Below are 22769 nucleotides of genomic sequence, written 5' to 3'. Positions count from 1 at the left end.
ACCTGCCTCTGCATACACACATCCTGCCTCTACATATATATACCCCGCCTCTACGTACACACACCCTGGGTGTGTGTGTGTGGGGTGGTGGGTGGTAGGTGTGGGGTGTGTGTGTGTTTTTGGATGTGTGTGTTTTTTGGACGTGTGTTTTTGGATGTGTGTGTCTTTTTGGATGTGTGTGTGTGTGTGGGTGTGTGTGTGTGTGTGGGTGTGGGTGTGGGTGTGGGTGTGGGTGGGTGTGTGTGGGTGTGTGTGTGTGTGTGGGTGTGTGGGTGTGGTGGTGGGTGGGTGTGTGGTGGTTGTGTGTGTGTTCGTGGGATGGGTAGGGGAGGGGTGGACGAATGTAGGGGAGGGGTGGGCGTGTGTGTGTGTGTGGGTGTGGGTGTGGGTGTGGGTGTGTGTGGGTGTGTGTGGGTGTGGGTGTGTGTGGGTGTGGGTGGGTGTGGGTGTGTGGAGGATGGTGTGGGTGTGGTGGTGGGTTTGGGTGTGGTGGTGGGTGGGTGGGTGTGGTGGTGGGTGTTTTGGTGGGATGGGTAGGGGAGGGGTGGACGAATGTAGGGGAGGGGTAGACGAATGTAGGGGGGGAATTACGAATGTAGGGGAAGGGTGGACGAATGTAGGGGAAGGGTGGATGAATGTAGGGGAAGGGTGGACGAATGTAGGGGAGGGGTGGACGAATGTAGGGGAGGGGTGGACGAATGTAGGGGAAGGCGAACAACAACTGAAAATTCATTCAGCTCCTCCTTTTCAGAAGATGGCGATGGTATCGTTTGGAGTATGTGAGCGACAAGTGCCCAGTGTGGTCGTGTCGCAGTTCCAGATGGGTCTCCAGTTCATTGACAAACTAATGGCTGGATTACAGGTGACCCAGTACAAGACCGGTATCCAATTCATTGACCAACTAATTGCTGCACTGCAGTTAAGATATTACAATGTCAAACTAAACATAGAAAATGCTAGTGCAGCTTTCTCACAGGCTGAAAGTGAGTTAGAAAACCACATCCGTCGTCAAACCAAAAAGTGTCGGGAAGAGGAAGCAGAACTATCAAACATGCAGAGGAGACACGAAGAAATTCTTAAATCTCTGGCAGGCTTGAACGATTCACTGGAGACATTATCAAAAACACTCAAGGAACTGAGAAAGAAGGTTGAAAGTGCTCAAAAGGATATGGAGGAATCAAAGAAAAGTGTCGCAAAGGCAACAAGGGAGTACGAACTGGCCAGTGTAACTAGAGAAGCAGTTCGGGGGGTAGGAAAGGCGACAAGTTGGATACCTTTTGTCGGATCCACACTCTTGGAAGTTTCTGAGACGACACTCAAACAACATGTTGATAATGCAGAATATCGCCTTGACTCAGCCAAATCAGCTTTATCCAGTGCTGAAGACACTGTATGTGAGATGGCAAAAGCTCGTGAAAATGCTCAAGGTGATATCATGAGACGTGAAATAGAAAAGATTAAAATGGAAGAAGAAATGAAATTGACTCAGAAGAATATTTCTACATACAGGAAGGACATTAACGAGCAAAATCGATCCTTAACAGCGTTGAGGAAGGTGATGACTCGTCTGGGTAAAGTGTCGGGACGAGCAGAGGTACTAAATGATGCCACAGCCATCATGCATGATATAGCAGAGATCGGGATACCTCTTAAGAGTTTGCTTGACAGTTTTGAGGAGTTCATTACACAACCAGATCTCTGGAAGAAGGTGCTTTCTCGTCCTGAATTTCTGGCCGTTTGCGATGATGACGATGGAGACTGGTGAATGAAAACAGAAATGATACCTTGACAATGTTGCTAAGATTGTTGTCTCCATCACGTGAAGAGGATAATCAAGTTCTTAATGATTCTTGATCAGGTTTTATTTGAGAATGATTGGCATTGGAGATCAGTTTCAATGTATGTTTGGACACTGACAAATAGGCCGTCTGTTATGTTTTGTGTGTTTCCCGTCTCCAGGCGGGCCTAAAATACTTTTGCCCGCTTGACCATTAATCATTCTGCTCTGACAAGCAAAATACGAATTTCCCATTCATAAATAGATTTTGTACTCTACTTTTTATCTTGAGAATAATCGAGAGTGGAAATATATCAAGCTTTTTCCTCTTTCGAAGTCTCCCCCTTTTCCGTCTTTAAAGCTTTGACGACGACACAGCATTCGTTGTAATTCGACCGTACACCAAGTAACGATGCACTCTTGCTAAAAATTAGTAAAAAAGTTATGACCAGTTTTGAATCCTTGATATCAATAATTCAAACTGAATTGTTTGATAGGCATTACTTAGAAGTTGACGTGTGATAAAGTAGACACAATTTATGGATAACTACTAAGAGCCAACGGCAGAAACGCAACCAAACGCCAAGAACCTGAAGATGTAGTTTACAGATTTGACTGTGGACAAGCATTGGTGTGGTGCAACTGTGGTAAAACATTCCGCCCCATGAACACCAGAATCAAAGAGCACAAAGCTTCAACCATCAAATCAGACACTAAATCAGCCAGCTTGGACCATATCAGCAACTGCCTCAATCACAACATCAACTGGGACAACCTCAATGATTTCATCAAAAGAAAACTAACTGAAGCACTCCACATTCGCCGCCACAAGCAATCAATCAACAGAGATCCAGGCTATTTCATCCTATCCGTCTACTATGAACTCACTGAGCAATAATCTCCATGTAAACCTATCCTGTTTAATTAGCTGCCTGTCTGATGGGCTTCCACTTCCAACCTACTCATGTTATCCCCACTCATGGATGCATTTGTTCTCTATCCATCAAGTTGTTTTAGTATGTTATCCTTCTGTTGTCATTACTTAACCTGCTCATGTTATCCCCACTCATGGATGCATTAGTTGTTACTGTTAATCCTTCACCTACTATATATATTCTGTACCATCTTAATCTTACAGTCTTGCATGACAACTGTAAAAGGGTCTATTCTGAAATGTCTCCTTTACAGTAATTAAAGAAGTTGTTTTCCATACATTTTGTCTACTTTTAATAATTCAAATTGTCAACCAACCAACACCCAACCAAAGGAGAGTTTTAATGTATTTGTGTAGTTTCCTTCACTGACTCCCCTGATCAAACAGAGGAAGCAATGGTAAGTGTAGTCAAATACCTTTTTGCCCTAGTCGCAAAACATGACATTAGATCAAGTTAATGTCACTCTATCAGAAACAAAAACTCATATGTTTTGTCAGACAAATAATGCAAGGTACGATCTTTATAAAAGTGGTACATTATATGGGAATATATAGATTTTTTTCTGTTTTACAAACTGAAGGAGGTGTTAAAACAATTGACGATGTGACGTATTGGTTCATCTTGTGAGTGACACATGCAGTTGTTGTACTCCCGAATAGCAAGTAACATCATCAGACCGGAAGTGCTTAGAACTTCCTTTGGCTGGACAAAGTGAATGGACAGTCTGACGTTAAATTATATCACAAGAACATGTGCTTTCCAAGACCAGATGTCACATATCGGAAGGTTTTTCTTTTCCTTATGAGGCTAGGTGGAGAAACGCAGTTTCTTATTTGAACTATATATGGGAAAGCACGACTTTCCCAATACTGCAAAATAAGAATGTTGGATTTGAAGAACGTTATAAATTGGAATTATTGTATTTCAACAAATGTGCACCTCGAAAAAGATTAAGCGGCATTCCTAGTTTTCGTACATTTCCGAAATTTCTTTTATCTTTTTGAAATATCTGCATAAAACACGAGTCTCAGATGGCTTCGATACCACCGATGGCTAGTTGATAGGGCGTCTGCCTGGAGAGTCGAAAGTCGGGAGATCGATTCCCGGCCCCTTCCTGGCGCTTGGCATTAAGGGGATAAAACAAGGACTGGTCGGCTCAGAGTCTGTACAGTGTGTCTGAGTGGGGTATTCGTGTTAAATTGCGGCATGGTATCTCAGCGGGCTAGCACTGTACCATCGGCATTAGTTTTGAAGCCAGTAGACTACAAATGATGAACGTGTTTTCACGATTTGATATAACATATCATCCGAATCATACATAGTAACCATGAGATCGAAATTAAAGTGAGTTCTACAAGCGCACCAGTCAAGCTGAGTCGCTTCATATGAGTGAATGTTGTTTTGAGCCACGACGAGTTCAATGATAAACAGTTATGTCAGTTATGCAAAAACGCGTCAGGGAGGATAACCTAAAGTGATGCAGGTATCAGAATTTTCTTTTTAACACGAAGCCAAATTTATAGTGTTTCCAGTAATTTCGGAGCCTATATATTATATTATGTAAAGCTGACATCAGGTACTCGTACGTGGTTGAAGTTGCCTCAATGTCAGGCAGTATTATGGTCCACACAAAGTTTATGCATGGAGTAGGGCTCCTTAGCTTACTCAAACTAATCACATGTTACTACTATGTATACATCACAAATCGGCCGTATGTGAAAGCCGGAGGAAAATGTATGCAAATGTGTGCAAATATATGACTTATCGACATAGTCACTGTACACTGTACATCATGGCGGATGTCAGCAAGAGGACGATTGCCAAGGCAGAGAAAGGCCCTGATGAGCCCCAAAGATGCTGAGGTACTGTATGCCAAAAGAACACGAAACAGTATTTTTGTTTGTTGTTGAACTCTCGCTCAGCAATATTCAAGCTGTGTGGAGGCGGCTTGTACATAATCGACTCTGGACCAGACAATCCAGTGAGTGATATTGTGAACAACGATCCACCCCGTCGGGGTGGTTGACACGAAATCTACCAAGTCACCAAGCTTGACTACCCGATCCCTTAAGTCCGTTGGTTGTTGGGAGCTAGGAATCCTCACTGGGTCAAAACAAATACTGATCAGTCTACTTCAAAAGTCTACTTCAAAATTCCTTAAGCCTAAGACGATTGGAAGAATGTGTATTTGCGAGGTAGTGTCCTTGGTAGAGTTAGTGGTATTTTGAGGTAGGAGTAGTGAGGAGGTTGTGGTATTTGGATGTAATGGTATTGGGGAGTTGATGGTATTAAGGAGCTAGTGGTTTTCGGAGGTAGGGGTATTGTTGAGGTGCTGTCATGGGGGAGGTAGTGCTAGGGGTATTGTGGATCGGAGGTAGTGTTATTGGGAGAAGTCAATGCTATTTGGAAGGTAGCGATATTGGGAATGTGTTGATATTGGGGAGGTAGTGGTGTTGGAATTAGGAGGAGGTGGTGTTGGAATAGGGAGGTAGTGGTATTTAGGGGGTATTAGTATTGGGGAGTGACATGCTGGGAAATAGAGATGTTGGGGAGATGGTAGTATTTGGGAGGTGGCGGTATTATTGAGCAGTGGCATTTGGGAGGTGGCATTATAAGAAGTTAGCGGGTTTGGGGAGGTATTGGTATTGGGAGGTATCCGTATTTGCGAGGTAGTGATATTTTGGTAGTATTGAGATCTTATGTTATTAGGGAGGTCATGGTGGAGGAGGTGTATTGGGGAGATCCTGGTTTTGTGGAGGTGGTGGTATTGATGAGTTGCCAGAATTGGAATGTATTGGGAGATGCTGGCATTTGGGAATGGGTGATATTGGGAAGAAAGTTGTATTGGGGAGTTTGTGGTATTGGGGAGGCGGAGTAGTTTGTATTGAAGAGATAGTATTATTTGGATTTAGTACATTTAGGGAGGTAACTGTAATTAAGAGGTAAGTAGTCGTATTGGGGGAGGTAGGTGTACTTGGACACGTTAGGCGGTACTTGATTGAGTAGAGGGGTTGGAGAAGTAGCTGTATTGTGTTAATGGAGAGGTTGGGTTTTAGCATTTTTTCGGCTCTTTTTAACATAAAGCATACTCAGAGTACCATGTCCTGTAAATAATGGAGCATTGCCCAAGTATTGCATGAGGAACGACCCAGGCCTTTTTTGTTAAGATAACACACGTCATACATTGGTTCAATCTGATCTGTATTCAAGTTATTCAAGTACGGATACTCACAAATGCTGCCCAAGGGAGTTTGTTGTTTGAAAAGACAAATGGGTACTCTACTGTGACCATGTCAGACCCCCCGATTCATTGAGTGGCCTACTTCGAACAGTGTAAGATGCTGGGGACAAATTCCATCCCAGAATCCACACACGGCTTCACCAAGTCATGTAGAAAAACGCCTAATGTCAGATTCAACTGTTGCTGATTTCAGGAGGACATGATGTTGGTCCTCGGGCCTCACATGAACTGGCAGGAGATGCTGTGCCCCGCCCCTCTCTCGGTGTGTCTCCAGAGGCAACTAGTCCTCGTCACGCTGGAGAACGACGTGTCTCTTGTGTCGGAACACATGACTAGGGATCACTTCAAACACACCGAGTACCTGGAGTCTCTGCGGACCAGCATCCTTCAAGTTGCTGATGAGGGATGGAATGCTTTCAACCTGGCCAACAAAAACATGGATCAAGTACGGCTGCTGAGACTGCAGATTCCTCAACACGTCAAGAATGCTGTCAAGGTAATTATTTTGACATTGAATATGGATTAAGGAGTGACTTAATTTTAGTATACACTTCAGTCTACCAGGAAACTTGATGCTATTGAACGCCTGATTTTCTACTAGAAACCCCGTGTCTCTCTGAGACAACATGATTCGCATTCAGGAATCCTCCAAGGGCAAGCAGGTACAGAAAGAAGAAGACAAGGAAGCTCTTCTGATGAGGAAACTCCCACAACTATCGCTTTGTGTGAAGACCCTCGTCACAGATTTCGATCAGATTATGCAGGGAACGGAAGTGGATCATCTCATGATGGTCGAGGCTACATTTCAGGATATTGTTCAGGCTTTGAAGTCCTACTCAGGAGTCTGTAAGCAGAAAGTGAACGACATTGTAGATGACGGTTATCAACTCATCAGGATAAAGAAGACTGCTGGTAAGCAGCTTGCCAAGGAACAATCACAAAAAGAGATGCGAAGCTTAGAGCAGTAAGGCTGGAAGGAAGAATGAAAGCACTGGAGACATTCTGTACACATGCATTTGGACAGTCGCTGCAAACACCAACACCCATGATGTCAACAAAAGCGCAGGATAGTTCCAGTTCAGCTACAGGAAGATATAGTGAACAGTGTAGATTCAAGGTTGAACAAACTGCCTCTTGTCTTGAATCAATCAGAGAGGACTTCAGGAGCAAAAGCAAATCATTACAGGAAACCAATGCCCATGTGACGTCAGTCATTGAAGAACTTGCACATGTTAATCTTGACAAGGTCAACTTTGATGAAATAAAACAGTTGTTGCAGAGAGGTATCAACGCTCTTGGACAGGTTCGAACACAGTGGGGAAAGTTGGTGAGATTTTTCACAACAATTTCAAACATCATCAAATGCTCCATGGATGAAAATGTGAAGAATTTCGTCCAGGACGCCGAGCGAGGGGCAGAGTTTCGTCTTGAGTACATGATGTCCGACATGATGAGGGACACGATCTATGTCCATGCATCTGAAGCCAACAAGCTGTCGTACATGGTAAACAACTTGGCAGAGATGTATGTTGAAGTGTCCGAGAAGCATCTGATGGATCAAGTGGCTAGTCTTTGAGAGCTGCTTGCATTTGGTGGAGAGAACGACAAAAGGCCGTCGCCCTAAAGATTTCCCAGTTGAAGAGACAGTTGATTGTTGCCGAGAAGCAGCTGGAGTTCGACACAAAGGTGCAGAGGAGGATAGAGAGGATTCAAAGGGAGATGAAAGCCGTCTTACCTCCTCCTCCGCCAGAAGATCCATCAATCAAACAGCAGAAGAAAGAAGCAATTAAAGAAGCTGGGAAGTTCAAGGCAGAACACAATGTGGTGGATGAAGATGATTGGGCGTGATCTCCTCCTTTAAGTCACCATATAGATCCGAGGACAGTTGGTTAGCCTCGTCACGCGGAATGCCCGTGTTCAATGGATATGTTGAGATCCATTTCTGCTGCCACGCGCTTGATATTGCTTCAATATTGCAAAAAGTGAAATAAATGTATGTATTCTGCAGGTCTAATAACTCACCTTTCGGTATTGCTATATGTCCATCGCTTCCAAGATAAACTGAACCACATGTATTTGAATGTTTTTTGATGTGTCGTGATCAGGCAATTTATGACCTTTGTATTTTCTTGGCTTTTGATGTATCTACTATTATGATATATAGTTATGAAGTCAAAATCCCTCACAATCAAACACTGCTGTGCCAAACTTTAATGTGTCAAACTTATGGTTGTCTCAATGTTAAAGCTTGGCTGCTGCGTATTTTTTCTTTATTCATCATTTTCGTTTGTGTCGAACCTCGGATCACTCGATGTATATTCGTGGGTCCCTTCAACTTCGACGCAAAAGGTGTTTGACTAAATTTAAAGATGGAGTTTTGGGTTTTGTATAAAGTCACATACGTTCTTTATTGTATAATACTGAAATTATCCACTTTTCTGTTCATCGAGGACCAGTCCCTGAGTCTTTTTTTCTCAATTTTCAAGACCGATCTACATTCTAAGATGTATGTTCTACATGCTTACTTAAAATGGTTTGTTTTCTTTACTTGGATATTTTCAACCTTGAGTTTATGTTTTTTTCATTTGACACTGGAAAAACGTTTGGAGGAATATCACACTAATTAGATATTCAAAAGTTTAAAATGCAAAAACTGTTAACCAAAGTCTTCAGTGTACAAATATACACGTTGAGCTGTTAATGTTTACATCTGTATCACCTCCTGATGATTCTGGTCCCCATCACCTTGGCTTGCCGTAAAGGACCCAGATGGAGGAGGATTGGTTGGGACAATGTGCTACACAGGTGATTAAGTTTTGTTTGTTTGTTTGTTGGTTGTTTAACGCCCCACTCAGCAATATTCCAGCTATATGACGGCGGTCTGTAAATAATCGAGTCTGGACCACACAATCCAGTCATTGACATCAGAAGCATCGATCCACGCAATTGAGATACGATGACATGCGTCAACCAAGTCAGCTAGCCTGAGGTGATTAGGTGCATTGTACCCGGAGATATGCACGATTACGTTTTCACCACTGACTTGCCTGGATCAGATTTGATAATTCACAACGATTATATTACTTAAGTATAAACACACCATGTATAATCCTGTTTTCAAATACAACTATTTCGTTGCGATTATATACTTGAGGAAACGATTTTGAGTATTAAACATTAGTATTGTTAAAGAACATCGCTCTTCATATTTGCTGTTATTCACCTCTGTGGAGGTCTGTAACTTGAAATCTTTTTACTTAAGAACATTGTTTTTCATATTTAGGCACATACTCATGTGTATGGTACTGTATATAATGTTCATCCATTGTCAAAACATCATGTATAACCAGGGTTTGTATTAAAGCTACTTCGTTGTGAGAGCAGATACATGGGTGTGTCATCGTGTTCAACTCCTGAGCGTTTTGAGGATTCCGGTGTTCCCCCACTCTAAAACATCACTCTCTGTTCAGCCAACAGTTAATGGGTACCCGGTAGAATAAGATGATAATGTGACTGTTAGAAGTCTGGGTTTTCACCAAGGCTCCCAGGAGGTAACATTAAAATACAATAGGCGGATCCAGAAATGGGGGATGGGGTGTCCAGGGGGCCCAGGATTCTGGCACACTTAAGGGATGCAACTCTGCACAACACTTATAGCAAATAATGGGTCAAGGTAACCAAATACGTGAAAATGTTCAGTACGGCCTGAAATATTAATATACAAATCTGCTGTGGTATCCCTCAGCAGTGTATCTGATTTAAACTTTAATATTAAGGGATGCGTTATGAAGTAAATTTAGTATTAAAATAAGGCTAAAGATGGCAAGCGCATGTTTTTGGATATCCAGTTTCGTCAGTTGGCATTAACATGTTGTTGGTTTCACTTCGGAGGTAGGTTGTAGTGGAAGGTCCCTTTTCCCTTACAAAAAAACACACTCGCGGGCATGCACCATGCACACGCGTATACATATATACCCTCTACTGCCTCATACCTCGTCAATTATTAAAAGCGACAAAACCGTTTCCAGATCCATAAGAAACCATGCCAAATGCAGAGACGATTGTGCGATTCCGACCATACCATGAACATGTGTTTATGTAACACTGTCAAATAGTGATGATACCAGGTGTTCGGGAAAAGGTGACCGTATCCTATCCCAACGATTGCACCCGTCACAGCTACATGCAAAGGCAAATCGATTGTTCACATGAAAAAAAACCCTGAAACATATGGTACTGATCAAAATAGGGCAATGTATCGGACAACATTTGGAAATTACATGTCTGCCATCACACTTTTCGAAAGCTCTACCGAGGCCTTGAATGTTGTAGTCTTGGTCAAACTACTTCCGAGCAAGAGTCGTATGACGCTCTTTGTAACCCTGGTAGAAAGAGCATGCTCGATTGTATGAAAAGTAGACACCAAGGGAATTCTCCCGGACTACAACAGCAGGCAGGCAGGCAGACAGGCACGCACGCACGCACGCACGCACGCACGAACGCATGCACGCACGCACGCACGCACGCACACTGCACATTGATAAGTAACTTCCAACAAACAATGTGAAATGTACAGCTTGATATACGGCTTGCTTCGGAGAAATCTTGAAACTGTTAGACATACTTTTCATCCATCAAAGTAAGATCAACGAATCAATTGAATTATTATAATTTTTCTTCAGAACCGTTATATGAAAGCGTTATTCATTGTTAAACAATGATTGTAACTGTATTCCACTGTTTCTGTCGGGATTCAGTAAATATTCATTGCATTGTATTTGGACAATGATTAGTTGTCATTAATGTAGTACTATTTAATGAAAGCAGTGGTGAGGAAGTTATTATATTTAGATGTTCGAATTATTTGTAAACATCCGGAATGAAACCCTCAGCGTCCACCGTGATGAAATCCTCAGCGCCCACCGTGATGAAACCCTCAGCGTCCACCATGATGAAACCCTCAACGCCCACCGTGATGAAACCCTCAGTGTCCACCATGATGAAACCTTCAGCGCCCACCGTTATGAAACCCTCAGCATCCAGCGTTAAGAAACTCTCAGCATCCACGAAAGCCATAACATTTCCCGCTCATACGAAGTTCTTTGATGCTGGTGATGTAAAATGCTTCCACCATTTTCATTGTTTTTTAGCCAATGGGGAACCCAGGTTTCATTCATGGTTACAAATCATTGCATGAACCTTTCTGGTTCAGCATCAAACAGAGCTAGATTATCACGAGACATGCGTGAAACACAATGGGCTGAGACATTCTTCAATGCCAAAAGTTTCAGTGATAATAGAACGAATCTCCGGTCGGTCGTCCCCATATCATGGATTTATCTGGGCCATTTCTGGTGTTGCTGACGTGCCAAGCCTTCCAGGACGGGAGTCATCTTCATGACCCACCCTCTCATGTTTAAATCATGCTGCCCACCTCGTTTCAGATTCCTAATGAGTGTGTGAGTATGGTTTTACGCCGCTTTTAGCAATATTGCAGCAATATCACGGCGGGCGACACCAGAAAGGAGCTTCACACATTGTACCCATGTCGGGAATCGATCCCGGATGTTCGGCGTGACGAGCGAACGCTTTAACCACTAGGCTACCCGACATCCCCTTCAGCGTGACGAGCGAATGCTATTACCACTAGGCAAACCCAACCGCCCCAGCTTAATGTTGAAGAAAGCTCGAAGTGATGCAGATCATTGATGCTAACCACTTTGGTGAAACCCAAAAGCACGAGTTGGTGCTGACAAACCAAGAATCATACCCATGGCAAATCTCGGATTCGAACCAATGGTCATGGTCATGTTAAGTTCTCAGATTCCTAGATTTGATTGTAATGACTTGTTCCAGCTGCTCATTATAATAACGTCAGGGATATATTATATCGCGGCGTGTCTGCTTGATGTGGGAGGAAAGTCCGAAGTGACACAGGTCGTAGTAGACGTTTACCACTTTGATGAAATCTACGAACAGGGTTTTAAGGAAGGCTTTTAGTGCCATTTGTTTTTTGTATCTATTTAGTTAGTATCTTGAAATTTCAATATGTTATGTTACAATTTCAAGATACTAACTTGAAATCTCAACTTAGTATCTTGAAATTTCAAGTTACTATCTTCAGATTATGTATCTTGAAATTTCAAGCTATTACCTTCAAATTCACCATTATCTTGAAATTACAAGATGAATAAATGAATAAATAAAAAAACAAATGTCACTAAAAGGCGTCCGTAGGGTTTAATGCTGACAAAGGTAGAAACAGTGATTCGATCTCACGACCGTATGTTTCAGGCACCCTGCCTGATGCTCGGCATCGAGTGAGGTATCCATGTTGAATCGCAGCATGGTATCTCAGTGTGCTAGAACCTAGTCTGTCTCCCAGACCTTGGAGAATAAAGCAAAAGAGGAGTCCAACTCAAGTCTAGAATGATGAATAAAGGATGAATCTGTTCTCTGTTTGGATTTTTTATGTTTAGAAGATATAGGTTTTTGAAATAAGAGAACCCTATTTTTAGGACTAAATGTCAGTCTAGGCTGGAACCATAAAACCAGCATCAGTACGGAGTAGTACAAGCAAGACACACCCAAACTCTCTCTCTCTCTCTCTCTCTCTTTCACACACACACACACACACACACACACACACACACACACACACACACACACACACACACACACACACACACACACTTAAACGCAGAGGCACGGTGTTATATAAGTGCAATAATCGAGACCCATTTCACATTACTTCAGAACGAAACGAGATTACATCAGCTCTCATAGAAATGAAAAATCCCACTGGCTAAATATAGACGGTGGCTTTATTCCTTAGTGGAAATGGCGATCACGTCGCAAATCGACCCGTGAAGATCCTGCGTAGAATAGGTCGTCAGCAACCCATGCTTGCCGTAAAAGGTGACTGTGCTTGTAAGGGGCGACTAACGGCATCGGGTGGTCAGGCTTGCTGACTTGGTTGATGCATGTTATCGTATCCCAATTGAGTGGATTGATGCTCCTGATGTCAATCAATTGGTTGTCTGGTCCAGACTTGATTATTTACACACCGCCGTCATGTAGCAGGAATATTGCTGAGTGCGGCGTTAAACAACAAACAAAAACAAAACAATTTCACTTCTGCATTGCTTCCGGAAGTATTATTTAGGTTGAGGAATAAGCCGAGTGCTGAGTGCTGTGACATGACCTTGGACTCGCCTACCAAGGAGTCCTAGCGGTTATCTGAGGATAAAGCCATCCCTGCTCTGTCGACGCATGCCTATCGCTGGACAATGCCTTGTATTTAACAAACTAGAGTCATAGTGACCTCTTCGACACAACTTAACCGTTCGATTTCCATTTACCACTAAAAACCACCCAAAACGGGGATTAATCTGGACCTGCTCCGACATTCGGTACCCCGTGAAGATCGGGTTAGAATTGATCCTCAGCAACCCATGCTTGTAGTAGGTTAGGTGAAATGGGATTTAACGTCGCGTCCAAGATTATAATTATAGCGGCGCGCATGTGCGTGTGTGCGTATGTGCGTGCGTGCGTGCGGGCAGCTGCTCGTACTAGTCCGGACTAATGCCGATTTATAGTGCCAGCTCACTGAGATACCAAGCCGCAGTTTAACATGAACACCCTAATCAGAGACAGTATACTGACTCCGAGCCGACCAGTCCTTGTTTTCACCCCTTAATGCCAAGCGCCAGACAGGGTAACAACAAGTACCATATTTTAACGGCTTTGGTATGACGCGGTCGGGGATCGAACCCCGGACCTCCGCTCTCCGGGCGGACGCTCTACCGCTAGACCACGGAGGCGGTCTGCTTGTAGTAAGAGGTGAAACAACAAACAAACAAAAAGATATTCGGCCCCAAATCTGCAGCAAATGTCAGTTCAAATTCCAAAATGGAATTAAACACACCCGAATACCTGTTATTGTGGGGTAATTAATGTTATGGTTTGAGAATAAAACATTAATAAAAACGACAAAACCTGACCAGTGTCAGTGTCCCGTCTGTATCATAAACATGTTAACAAAGGGGTTTTGTATTTCACTGATAACTGGGAGAGCTGTAGAAGTCTGAAGGCTTTAATTACATAATATTGCATGAAATGTTAAAACAGGTATTGATTTAAACATGACACGGACTGTAATTATCCCAATTTTCAAAAATATAATGATTCTTTGTAATCTGCCTGTCAAGGGCAGTTAGTTCAGAATTCTCGATAAATCCTGCCCAGTTTGAATTCACATGCTATCTCCTGATGTTATTGGTCCACAAGTGGTTTACTGACCTTTATTTCAAGGGTCTGGGCGACAGAGCACTCCATCAGCCACAGAGAGCCCTGGCTGTTTGCCTCTTCTATAAATAGCTGTTTTCTGGCGATGGGTTATTCCCCGAGAATTGTTGAATGTGGGGAAAACCAGTCGCTTGTTGGAAATCTGGATTTCCAGAAAATCGTAGCAGCGTATATAAAGTCCCCGCATGTGTTTCACGTGATATTTCTCATTTTCCTAGCTTCACAACAGACCGTAAGTACACTCACTCGCTACCAAATAGTTATTTCATTTGCGTGGGGAGAAAATGTTACAGTATTATGTTCAGTATTACGTTTATGATGCCTGTTTAAATGGAGAGGTGTGTTTTGATGGGAATTAGGGGTTCAACGCACTCAAGGTTATATAGCAACGTGCATACACATGTATGTGTGTGGCTCTTTGTACTCGTCCGGATTTATGCCATCTTCCCGAGGCAAGGGCGTTAATTTGGCAAAGGTGGAAACTGAACTTTCATAGTCAGTTAACGCCCAAGCCTCGTGAAGATGGATTTATGCCTGTTTCATAAACAAGTATGATACCATGCATTAGTTTGATATTGATACCCCAACTCAGACACAGGGAAGGAGGTATGTATGTAGAGGCAGGGTGTGTGTAATATCAATGCAGAGGCAGTGTGTGTATGTAGATGGAGGGTGTGTGCATGTAGAGGCAGGGTGTGTGTATGTAGGGGCAGGGTATATGTATATAGGGGCGGGGTGTGTGTATGTAGAGGGAGGTAGGGTGTATGTAGAGGCAGGGTGTGTGTATGAAGAGGCAGGGTGTGTGTATGTAGAGGCAGGGTATATGTATGTGGAGGCAGGCTGTGTGTATGTAGAGGCAGGGTGTATGTATGTAGAGGCAGGGTGTGTGTATGTGACGTGGGGTATATGTATGTAGAGGCAGGGTATATGTATGTAGAGGCAGGGTATATGTATGTAGGGACAGGGTATATGTATGTAGAGGCAGAGTATATGTATGTAGAGGCATGGTATGTTTATGTAGAGGCAGGGTAGATGTATGTAGAGGCAGGTCGTATGTATGTAGGGATAGGGTATATGTATGTAGAGGCATGGTATGTGTATGTAGAGGCAGGGTGTATGTATGTAGAGGCAGGGTATATGTATGTAGAGGTAGAGGCAGGGTATATGTATGTAGAGAGAGGGTATATGTATGTAGAGGCAGGGTATAAGTATGTAGAGGCATGGTATATGTATGTAGGGACAGGGTATATGTATGTAGGGACAGGGTATATGTATGTAGAGGCAGGGTATACGTATTTAGAGGCATGGTATATGTATGTATAGGCAGGGTGTATGTATGTAGAGGCAGGGTATATGTATGTAGGGGCAGGGTATATGTATGTAGGGGCAGGGTATATGGTTGTAGAGGCAGGGTGTATGTATGTAGAGGCATGGTATGTGTATGTAGAGGCATGGCATGTGTATGTAGAGGCAGGGTGTATGTATGTAGAGGCAGGGTATATGTATGTAGAGGTAGAGGCAGGGTATATGTATGTAGAGACAGGGTATATGTATGTAGAGGCAGGGTATATGTATGTAGAGGCAGGGTAGATGTATGTAGAGGCAGGGTATATGTATGTAGGGGCAGGGTATATGTATATAGGGGCGGGGTGGGTGTATGTAGAAGCATGGTATATGTAAGTAGATGCAGGGTATATGTATGTAGGGACAGGGTATATGTATTTAGAGGTAGAGGCATGGTATTTGTATGTATGTATGTATGTATGTATGTATGTATGTATGTATGTATGTATGTATGTATGTATGTATGTATGTATGTATGTAGGGGAAGGGTGTGTGTATGTTTTATAGTTTCTTTTTTTTTGTATTTTCTGAATATATCAAAATGGAAATGTTGTATTCTGAGACTATTTGTCCAGCCAGACAGAATCACGAAAGCTTGTGAATCATTCATCTTGTGTATGAATGTTTCTGCCTTATGCGAACGTGCAGCATTGGTAATAAAAGAATTAAAAGATTCCCGCGTCCATGTTGTCTGTTGCAGAAAGACAATGTCACCTTTGAAATAATTGTGAACAGTTGTTTCAGGCCTTTTACTGGCAAAGTCACAAAATGAAATGAGGATATCCTGCAATATACGAAGGCTGTATGGGGAAATGTTTTGGCACTTGCCTTGTATATGCCAAGGTCAAGGTGAGGAGAACTCACAACGCTCAGTGAGATTTTTGCTTTCTCAAACTTTTAAAAGCTGTTATTATCAAACCTCTCAGAACAGGTCTTGTTTTGTATTTGATCAAGATAAGTCCAAGGTGAAGGTCAATTTTAAAAACATGACCATATCATTTGTCAGTTCCTGAGGCATTTGGAAGTATGCCTGCATCTGAATAAATTCTACCATATCACATGTCGTTGCATGTTTTCCACAGGTCATAGTCATCTTCAGGCCAATGTAGAAAGTGGTTTATTAGCCGTTGCCAGTTACTGTTTATTTAAAAATTCTTTTGGGTTGGAGTTTCATAGCGAGATCTTTGCGTCCCTTGCAGTAATCGTAATTATTCATAGTATCTTATCTCAGCTAACACAGCTTCGTTTTAAGCCTGATTCAAATCACAGGAAAGCCATTGATAATTGTCCAATTAAATTACACTCATAAGCGAGTAGTCATGATCGTAGCGATATAAGCAATTGAGATGTTGACGTCACTTCCTAAGCAAAGCAATGGTGGGGAACCAACGCCAGTGGTCGATTACATAAGTAAAACCTCTCCGTGTGGGTATGACAACAACAGCAACCAGCAAGAAAAAAACAAACTGTAAACAACAACTGAAACTTCATTCAGCTCCTTCCGCATTTTTCAGAAGATGGCGATGGTATCATTTGGAGGATGTGAGCGACATTTGCCCAGTTTGGTCGTGTCCCAGTTCCAGACAGGTATCCAGTTCATTGACAAACTGATGACTGCACTACAGGTTGGAGATTACAATTTTAAACAACATGTACAAAATGCCCATGCGTCTTTTTCAAAGGCTGAAAGTGAGTTGGAAAACCATATCCGTCATCAAACCAAAAAGTGTCGGGAAGAGGAAGCAGAACTATCAAACATACAGAGGAGACACCAAGAAATTCTTAAATCTCTTGCAGGCTTGAATGACTCACTGGAGACATTATCAAAAACACTCGAGGAACTGAGAAAGAAGGTTGAAAGTGCTCAAAAGGATGTGGAGGAATCAAAGAAAAGTGTCGCAAAGGCAAGGATGGAGTACGAACACGCCAATGTAACTAGAGAAACAGTTCGGGGGGTAGGAAAGGCGACAAGTTGGATACCTTTTGTCGGATCCACACTCTTGGAAGTTTCTGAGACGACACTCAAACAACATGTTGACAATGCAGAATATTGCCTTGACTCAGCCAAATCAGCTTTATCCAGTGCTGAAGACACTGTATGTGAGATGGCAAAAGCTCGTGAAAATGCTCAAGGTGATATCAAGAGACGTGAAATAGAAAAGATTAAAATGGAAGAAGAAATGAAATTGACTCAGAAGAATATTTCTACATACAGGAAGGGCATTAACGAGCAAAATCGAACCTTAACAGCGTTGAGGAAGGTGATGACTCATCTGGGTAAAGTGTCGGGACGAGCAGAGGTACTGAGAGATGCCACAGTCATCTTGCATGATATAGCAGAGATCGGGATACCTCTTAAAAGTTTGTTTGACAGTTTTGAGGAGTTCATTACGCAACCAGATCTCTGGAAGAAGGTGCTTTCTCGTCCTGAATTTCTGGCCGTTTGCGATGATGACGATGGAGACTGGTAAATGGAAAACAGAAAAGATACCTTGACATGATTCTAAGACTGTTGTCTCCATCACGTGAAGAGGTTCTTAAAGTGTTTGTCGATCAGGTTTTATTTGAGAACGATTGGCATTGGATTCATGGCGATGATTTGTTGAAACTTATAACTGTTAAGTGGGTTTTTATTAAGAATGCTTGACAGTAGATTGATGTAGATATTGTGCCTGGGAACACTGACAAATTGGTCTATAATTGTTTGATTTTTCTCCAGCCAGGCCTTAAATTCCATCCACTCTGTTAAATATTTATCAGCCTTCTGTGAAATGTAATAGATAAACTTGCCCATTCATAAAACAATTCCGTGCTTTTTTATGATGAGGATATTGGAGAGTTGTATTTCTTCACTAAGACTGCCAGACTTCCATGGAAGGAACTAAATTGGAAGTGATGTCACTCTTAGTTTCAATAGTATAATTACATGTGTATTTATCTTCCAAAACTGGTTCCCACAGGAGATGTCGCTTGGGTGAGATCAAGCGATATCCCCATTATAGATATCACTGCAATGAAATTGCATCACAATGCTTTGCAGACCATTGTGACGTCATTGGTTACCATGACGTCACAATCAACATCACCAATGGTTCTGCTACTGAACCTGTGAGCAGTACTTTTTACACTTAAGACACTGCTTATAACTGTTTACAAACTGAAACAGTTTGAAGAATGATGTTGGGTGGTAAATTAAATCTCATCCTTGTGTCTTTTCAAATCAAATATATCTACACTCTTTGATAAGAGTGGAAAAACTCCTCGGCAAGCCTAGAGTTCTTCCACTTTTATCAACTCGTGTCGATATAATTGATACCAAAGACCCTCGGGTAAGATTCTCTATAGTTTTTCTGTTATTTCGGAAAATATCACAAGGATGATATAATATTCTGAGGCTATAGCAACTCATCTTGTGTATGATATATTATTTAAAACATATTCTCATCTTGTGAATGATGTATTATTAAAATAAATATTATCTGCCTATGTTGCCAATTGGCAAAGGTCAAGGTCACCTGAGTTGTTTCATACTTTCTTTTGACAACATAGCATTGTGAAATTAGGATATCCAGCAATGGATTTATGAAGTATAGGCTTGAGGAATTCTTACGACTCATGCCATACAAATGTCAAATGTCAAGGTCAGGAGATCCAGTGACTTTATTTTCTTTTCCTTTTTCCTTGAAAGGTTTTTGGCCAAGATAAGTCAAAGGTAACGGTCCACGTTTGTAATTATGGAATATTGTATTATTCGTTTCCGGTTACTGTTGCAATTTTATTTGAAACATCCTTAGACATGGTAATTTTGCAACCTGAAAACATATGTTGATGTAGGTCAAGGTCAAGAAGTCATATTTACTGACTGGAATAGTATGGTGAGCTGTTATACTTTAGGTGTTTTGATAAAATGGCATGAGGGTGGCTGCCTCTAGTGTCCTTATTTGCTGCTTGTGTTTATGAGATGTCCAATGTGTAGAATAGGTTGAAAGTACCAAGTGCCTGCTGTACGGACTAAAAAAGGGATCGGGTGGATACAATGTACTTCTCACCGAGTGTGTCATCGTAGCTGGTCATGTATGGGGCGTTGCTCACTCATGATAACATCATGTGATTTGCCTGTCTAATACTGATTATTGTGATGATATAAGGTGTTAACGAGAAGGTGAGCGTGTCATAAATCCACCAGTGGCACCTGTCAAAATTACACGTGAAAGCAAAAAGTCACTCGACAATTTCTTTTGAAAGCTTAACTTAGGTTTTGATTGCTGTAACCCTGATCAAACAAGTTTTGAGCATTAGTCGTTTGATGCTCTCTGAAATCTTTGTAGAAAGACATGTCAGCAACGAAAACCAGTGTAATATTGGTCCATGATAATTAGGTTTAAAGTCACATAACCCGATTTAAAATGATGGTCTAGTAATCGAGTCTGGAGGGTAACCTTGACAAACATTGATTAGAATCTGTGTAAGTTAGTTCTGTGTTGCCTTCCTTAGGCGTGCCAGAAATCTATGTTCTTGAATTCGAATCCCAGATACACCATTATTATGTTTCTAGGTGATTGGAGGGTTAGCCAAACTCACTCACTGTATAAACATATGTTAAAGGTAATAATTCGATCAATTGGTTATTACTACCGTAACTGTGGCGAAGAAGAAACTACTACTCTGTTAATTTAAACACTTGGTGCAGCCCAGTGGTTAACGTATGTAACATCGTCCTGCCGAAGACTAATGTTCGATTTCCCGCATGGTTACATGAAAAGCCCATTCTTTGTGCCCCTCGCAGCAACCGCAATAATTAACATTATTTTATCTCAATAGTATTGTGACAAAGTAGCCTGGACCCATTCATTACCATAGCTTTGTTTTAACACTGATGCAAATGTCACAACGCTAATGATAACCGTCCAAACAAATTACACTCTCGGGCGAGAGTGGTGATGTGCGAATATATCGATAAGAGAGATGCAGATGGTGACGTCACTTCCGAAACGAAGCATTGGTGGCGTGTCACTCACCGACAAAAGTTAAAAGTATAGAATCTTTAGTCTAAAGGCCTAAATGTGACTTTAATGTTTCGACACTGGATGAAGACATACACGAGCTCCTGTTTTTACACTGCAGTTAAAGGCCAATCTTTTGCTATTTTGGGGGATGTTGTCGACTCTAAATCTTAAATAAAATAACCTAGACCTGAAGCCGAAAATGCTGGAGAAAATGATTTCTCCTCAGGTTTTCCAAAAACAATCCTGGATGTTCTGGAAAATAGTGGTTTGTGGGTCAATAGTGTATTGGATCCTCTGTTATCACATCCTTTTTGTCGAGTCTGGTCACAGCAGCAGTGATCGATAGCATACGTAACATCGTTAAACCTCGACGTAGGGGTATGGCAACATCATCCATCTACATATTGTAACTAAATAACTGATTCTCATTTTAATACAGTCCTGTGAACTGTGGATCGTTTCAATTCTGAAATTCTTCTGAAACATGTGCATGTGAATGTGCATGTGCATGAGTTAGAGTTATGAAAGAACCACAACCACAACTGAAAATTCATTCAGCTCCTCCTTTTCAGAAGATGGCGATGGTATCTTTTGGAGGATGTGAGCGACAAGTGCCCAGTTTGGTCGTGTCGCAGTTCCAGATGGGTCTCCAGTTCATTGACAAACTAATGGCTGGATTACAGGTGACCCAGTTCAAGACTGGTATCCAATTCATTGACAAACTAATTGCTGCACTGCAGTTTAGATATTACAATGTCAAACGAAACATAGAAAATGCTAGTGTGGCTTTCTCAAAGGCTGAAAGTGAGTTAGAAAACCATATCCGTCGTCAAACCAAAAAGTGTCGGGAAGAGGAAGCAGAACTATCAAACATGCAGAGGAGACATGAAGAAATTCTTAAATCTCTGGCAGGCTTGAAAGATTCACTGGAGTCTATGTCCAAAATACTCGAGGAACAGAGAAAGAAGGTTCGAAATGCTCAGTCAGATGTGAAAGATTCTGAGAAACGTGTCCGAAAGGCACAATCTGACTACGAAGACGCCATCGCAACTAGAGACGGGGTTCGGGTAGCAGGATGGGCGACGATATGGATACCTTTCGTTGGAGCATCACTCTTGTTAGTTTCTGAAACAGCACTCAAAGAATGTGTTGATAATGCAGAACATTGCCTTGGCTCCACTAAGTCGGATTTATCCAGTGCTGAAGACACTGTATGTGAGATGGCAAAAGCTCGTGAAAATACTCAAGACGATATCAAGCGACGTAAAATGGAAAATACCAAAATGGAAGACGAAATGGAGGAGACTCAGAAGAATATTTCTACATACAGGAAGGGCATTAACGAGCAAAATCGAACCTTAACAGCGTTGAGGAAGGTGATGACTCGTCTGGGTAAAGTGTCGGGACGAGCAGAGGTACTAAATGATGCCACAGCCATCATGCATGATATAGCAGAGATCGGGATACCTCTTAAGAGTTTGCTTGACAGTTTTGAAGAGTTCATTACGCAACCAGATCTCTGGAAGAAGGTGCTTTCTCGTCCAGTTTTTCTGGCCGTTTGCGATGATGACGATGGAGACTGGTGAATGAAAACAGAAAAGATACCTTGACAATGTTGCTAAGATTGTTGTCTCCATCACGTGAAGAGGATAATCAAGTTCTTAATGATTCTTGATCAGGTTTTATTTGAGAACGATTGGCATTGGATTCATGTAGATCAGTGTCAATGTATGTTTGGACTTATGTTTTGTGTGTTTCCCGTCTCCAGGCGGGCCTAAAATACTTTTACCTGCTTGACCATTAATCATTCCGCTCTGACAAGCAATATACGAATTTCCCATTCATAAATAGATTTTGTACTCTACTTTTTATCTTGAGAATAATCGAGAGTGGAAATATATCAGGCTTTTTCCTCTTTCGAAGTCTCCCCCCTTTTCCGTCTTCAACACTTTGACGACGTCACAGCATTCGTTGTAATTCGATCGTACACCAAGTAACGATGCACTCTTGCTAAAAATTAGTAAAAAAGTTATGACCATTTTAGAATCCTTGATATCAATAATTCAAATTGAATTGTTTGATAGGCATTACTTAGAAGTTGACGGGTGATAAAGTAGACACAATTTATGGATAACTACTAAGAGCCAACGGCAGAAACG

The 22769-nt window shown here is 41.9% G+C and overlaps 3 protein-coding genes and 1 pseudogene across 5 annotated transcripts; all 4 read left to right on the top strand.

Moving 5' to 3' along the window:
• Positions 1-754: 754 nt before the first annotated feature.
• Positions 755-1847, top strand: LOC139458804 (tropomyosin-like). The gene has a single exon (XM_071240226.1). It carries the CDS (start codon positions 755-757, stop codon positions 1763-1765), a length of 1011 nt encoding a protein of 336 aa, XP_071096327.1. The 3' UTR covers positions 1766-1847.
• Positions 1848-4504: 2657 nt separating this feature from the next.
• Positions 4505-7801, top strand: LOC139459426 (uncharacterized; annotated as a pseudogene).
• Positions 7802-14434: 6633 nt separating this feature from the next.
• On the top strand, positions 14435-22346 carry LOC139458805 (tropomyosin Tod p 1.0102-like). Of its 3 annotated transcripts, none has more exons than XM_071240229.1 (2): positions 14435-14492; positions 21183-22346. In XM_071240229.1, exon 2 carries the CDS (start codon positions 21186-21188, stop codon positions 22194-22196), a length of 1011 nt encoding a protein of 336 aa, XP_071096330.1. In that variant the 5' UTR covers positions 14435-14492; positions 21183-21185; the 3' UTR covers positions 22197-22346. The 3 variants fall into 3 exon arrangements, with proteins under 3 accessions (XP_071096330.1, XP_071096329.1, XP_071096328.1); XM_071240228.1 differs by lacking the exon at positions 14435-14492 and adding an exon at positions 17178-17191; XM_071240227.1 differs by lacking the exon at positions 14435-14492 and adding an exon at positions 18014-18071.
• On the top strand, positions 17122-18549 carry LOC139458806 (tropomyosin-2-like). Its single transcript, XM_071240230.1, has one exon. The coding sequence runs from the start codon at positions 17122-17124 to the stop codon at positions 18073-18075; it is 954 nt and encodes a 317-aa protein (XP_071096331.1). The 3' UTR covers positions 18076-18549.
• Positions 22347-22769: the final 423 nt, after the last annotated feature.

The sequence above is a fragment of the Haliotis cracherodii genome, unplaced genomic scaffold (genome assembly GCF_022045235.1).
Source record: "Haliotis cracherodii isolate W230 unplaced genomic scaffold, xgHalCrac1.p SCAF_13, whole genome shotgun sequence".
NCBI classification, from domain to species: domain Eukaryota; kingdom Metazoa; phylum Mollusca; class Gastropoda; order Lepetellida; family Haliotidae; genus Haliotis; species Haliotis cracherodii.
The sequence above is the reverse complement of the archived record's forward strand: the minus strand, read 5'-3'. Positions and strand labels throughout refer to the sequence as shown.

Bases quoted from the DNA above. Each gene is read 5' to 3' on its own strand.
- LOC139458805 (XM_071240229.1), top strand. From the start codon at position 21,186: ATGGCGATGGTATCTTTTGGAGGATGTGAGCGACAAGTGCCCAGTTTG.
- LOC139458806 (XM_071240230.1), top strand. From the start codon at position 17,122: ATGGCGATGGTATCATTTGGAGGATGTGAGCGACATTTGCCCAGTTTG.
- LOC139458804 (XM_071240226.1), top strand. From the start codon at position 755: ATGGCGATGGTATCGTTTGGAGTATGTGAGCGACAAGTGCCCAGTGTG.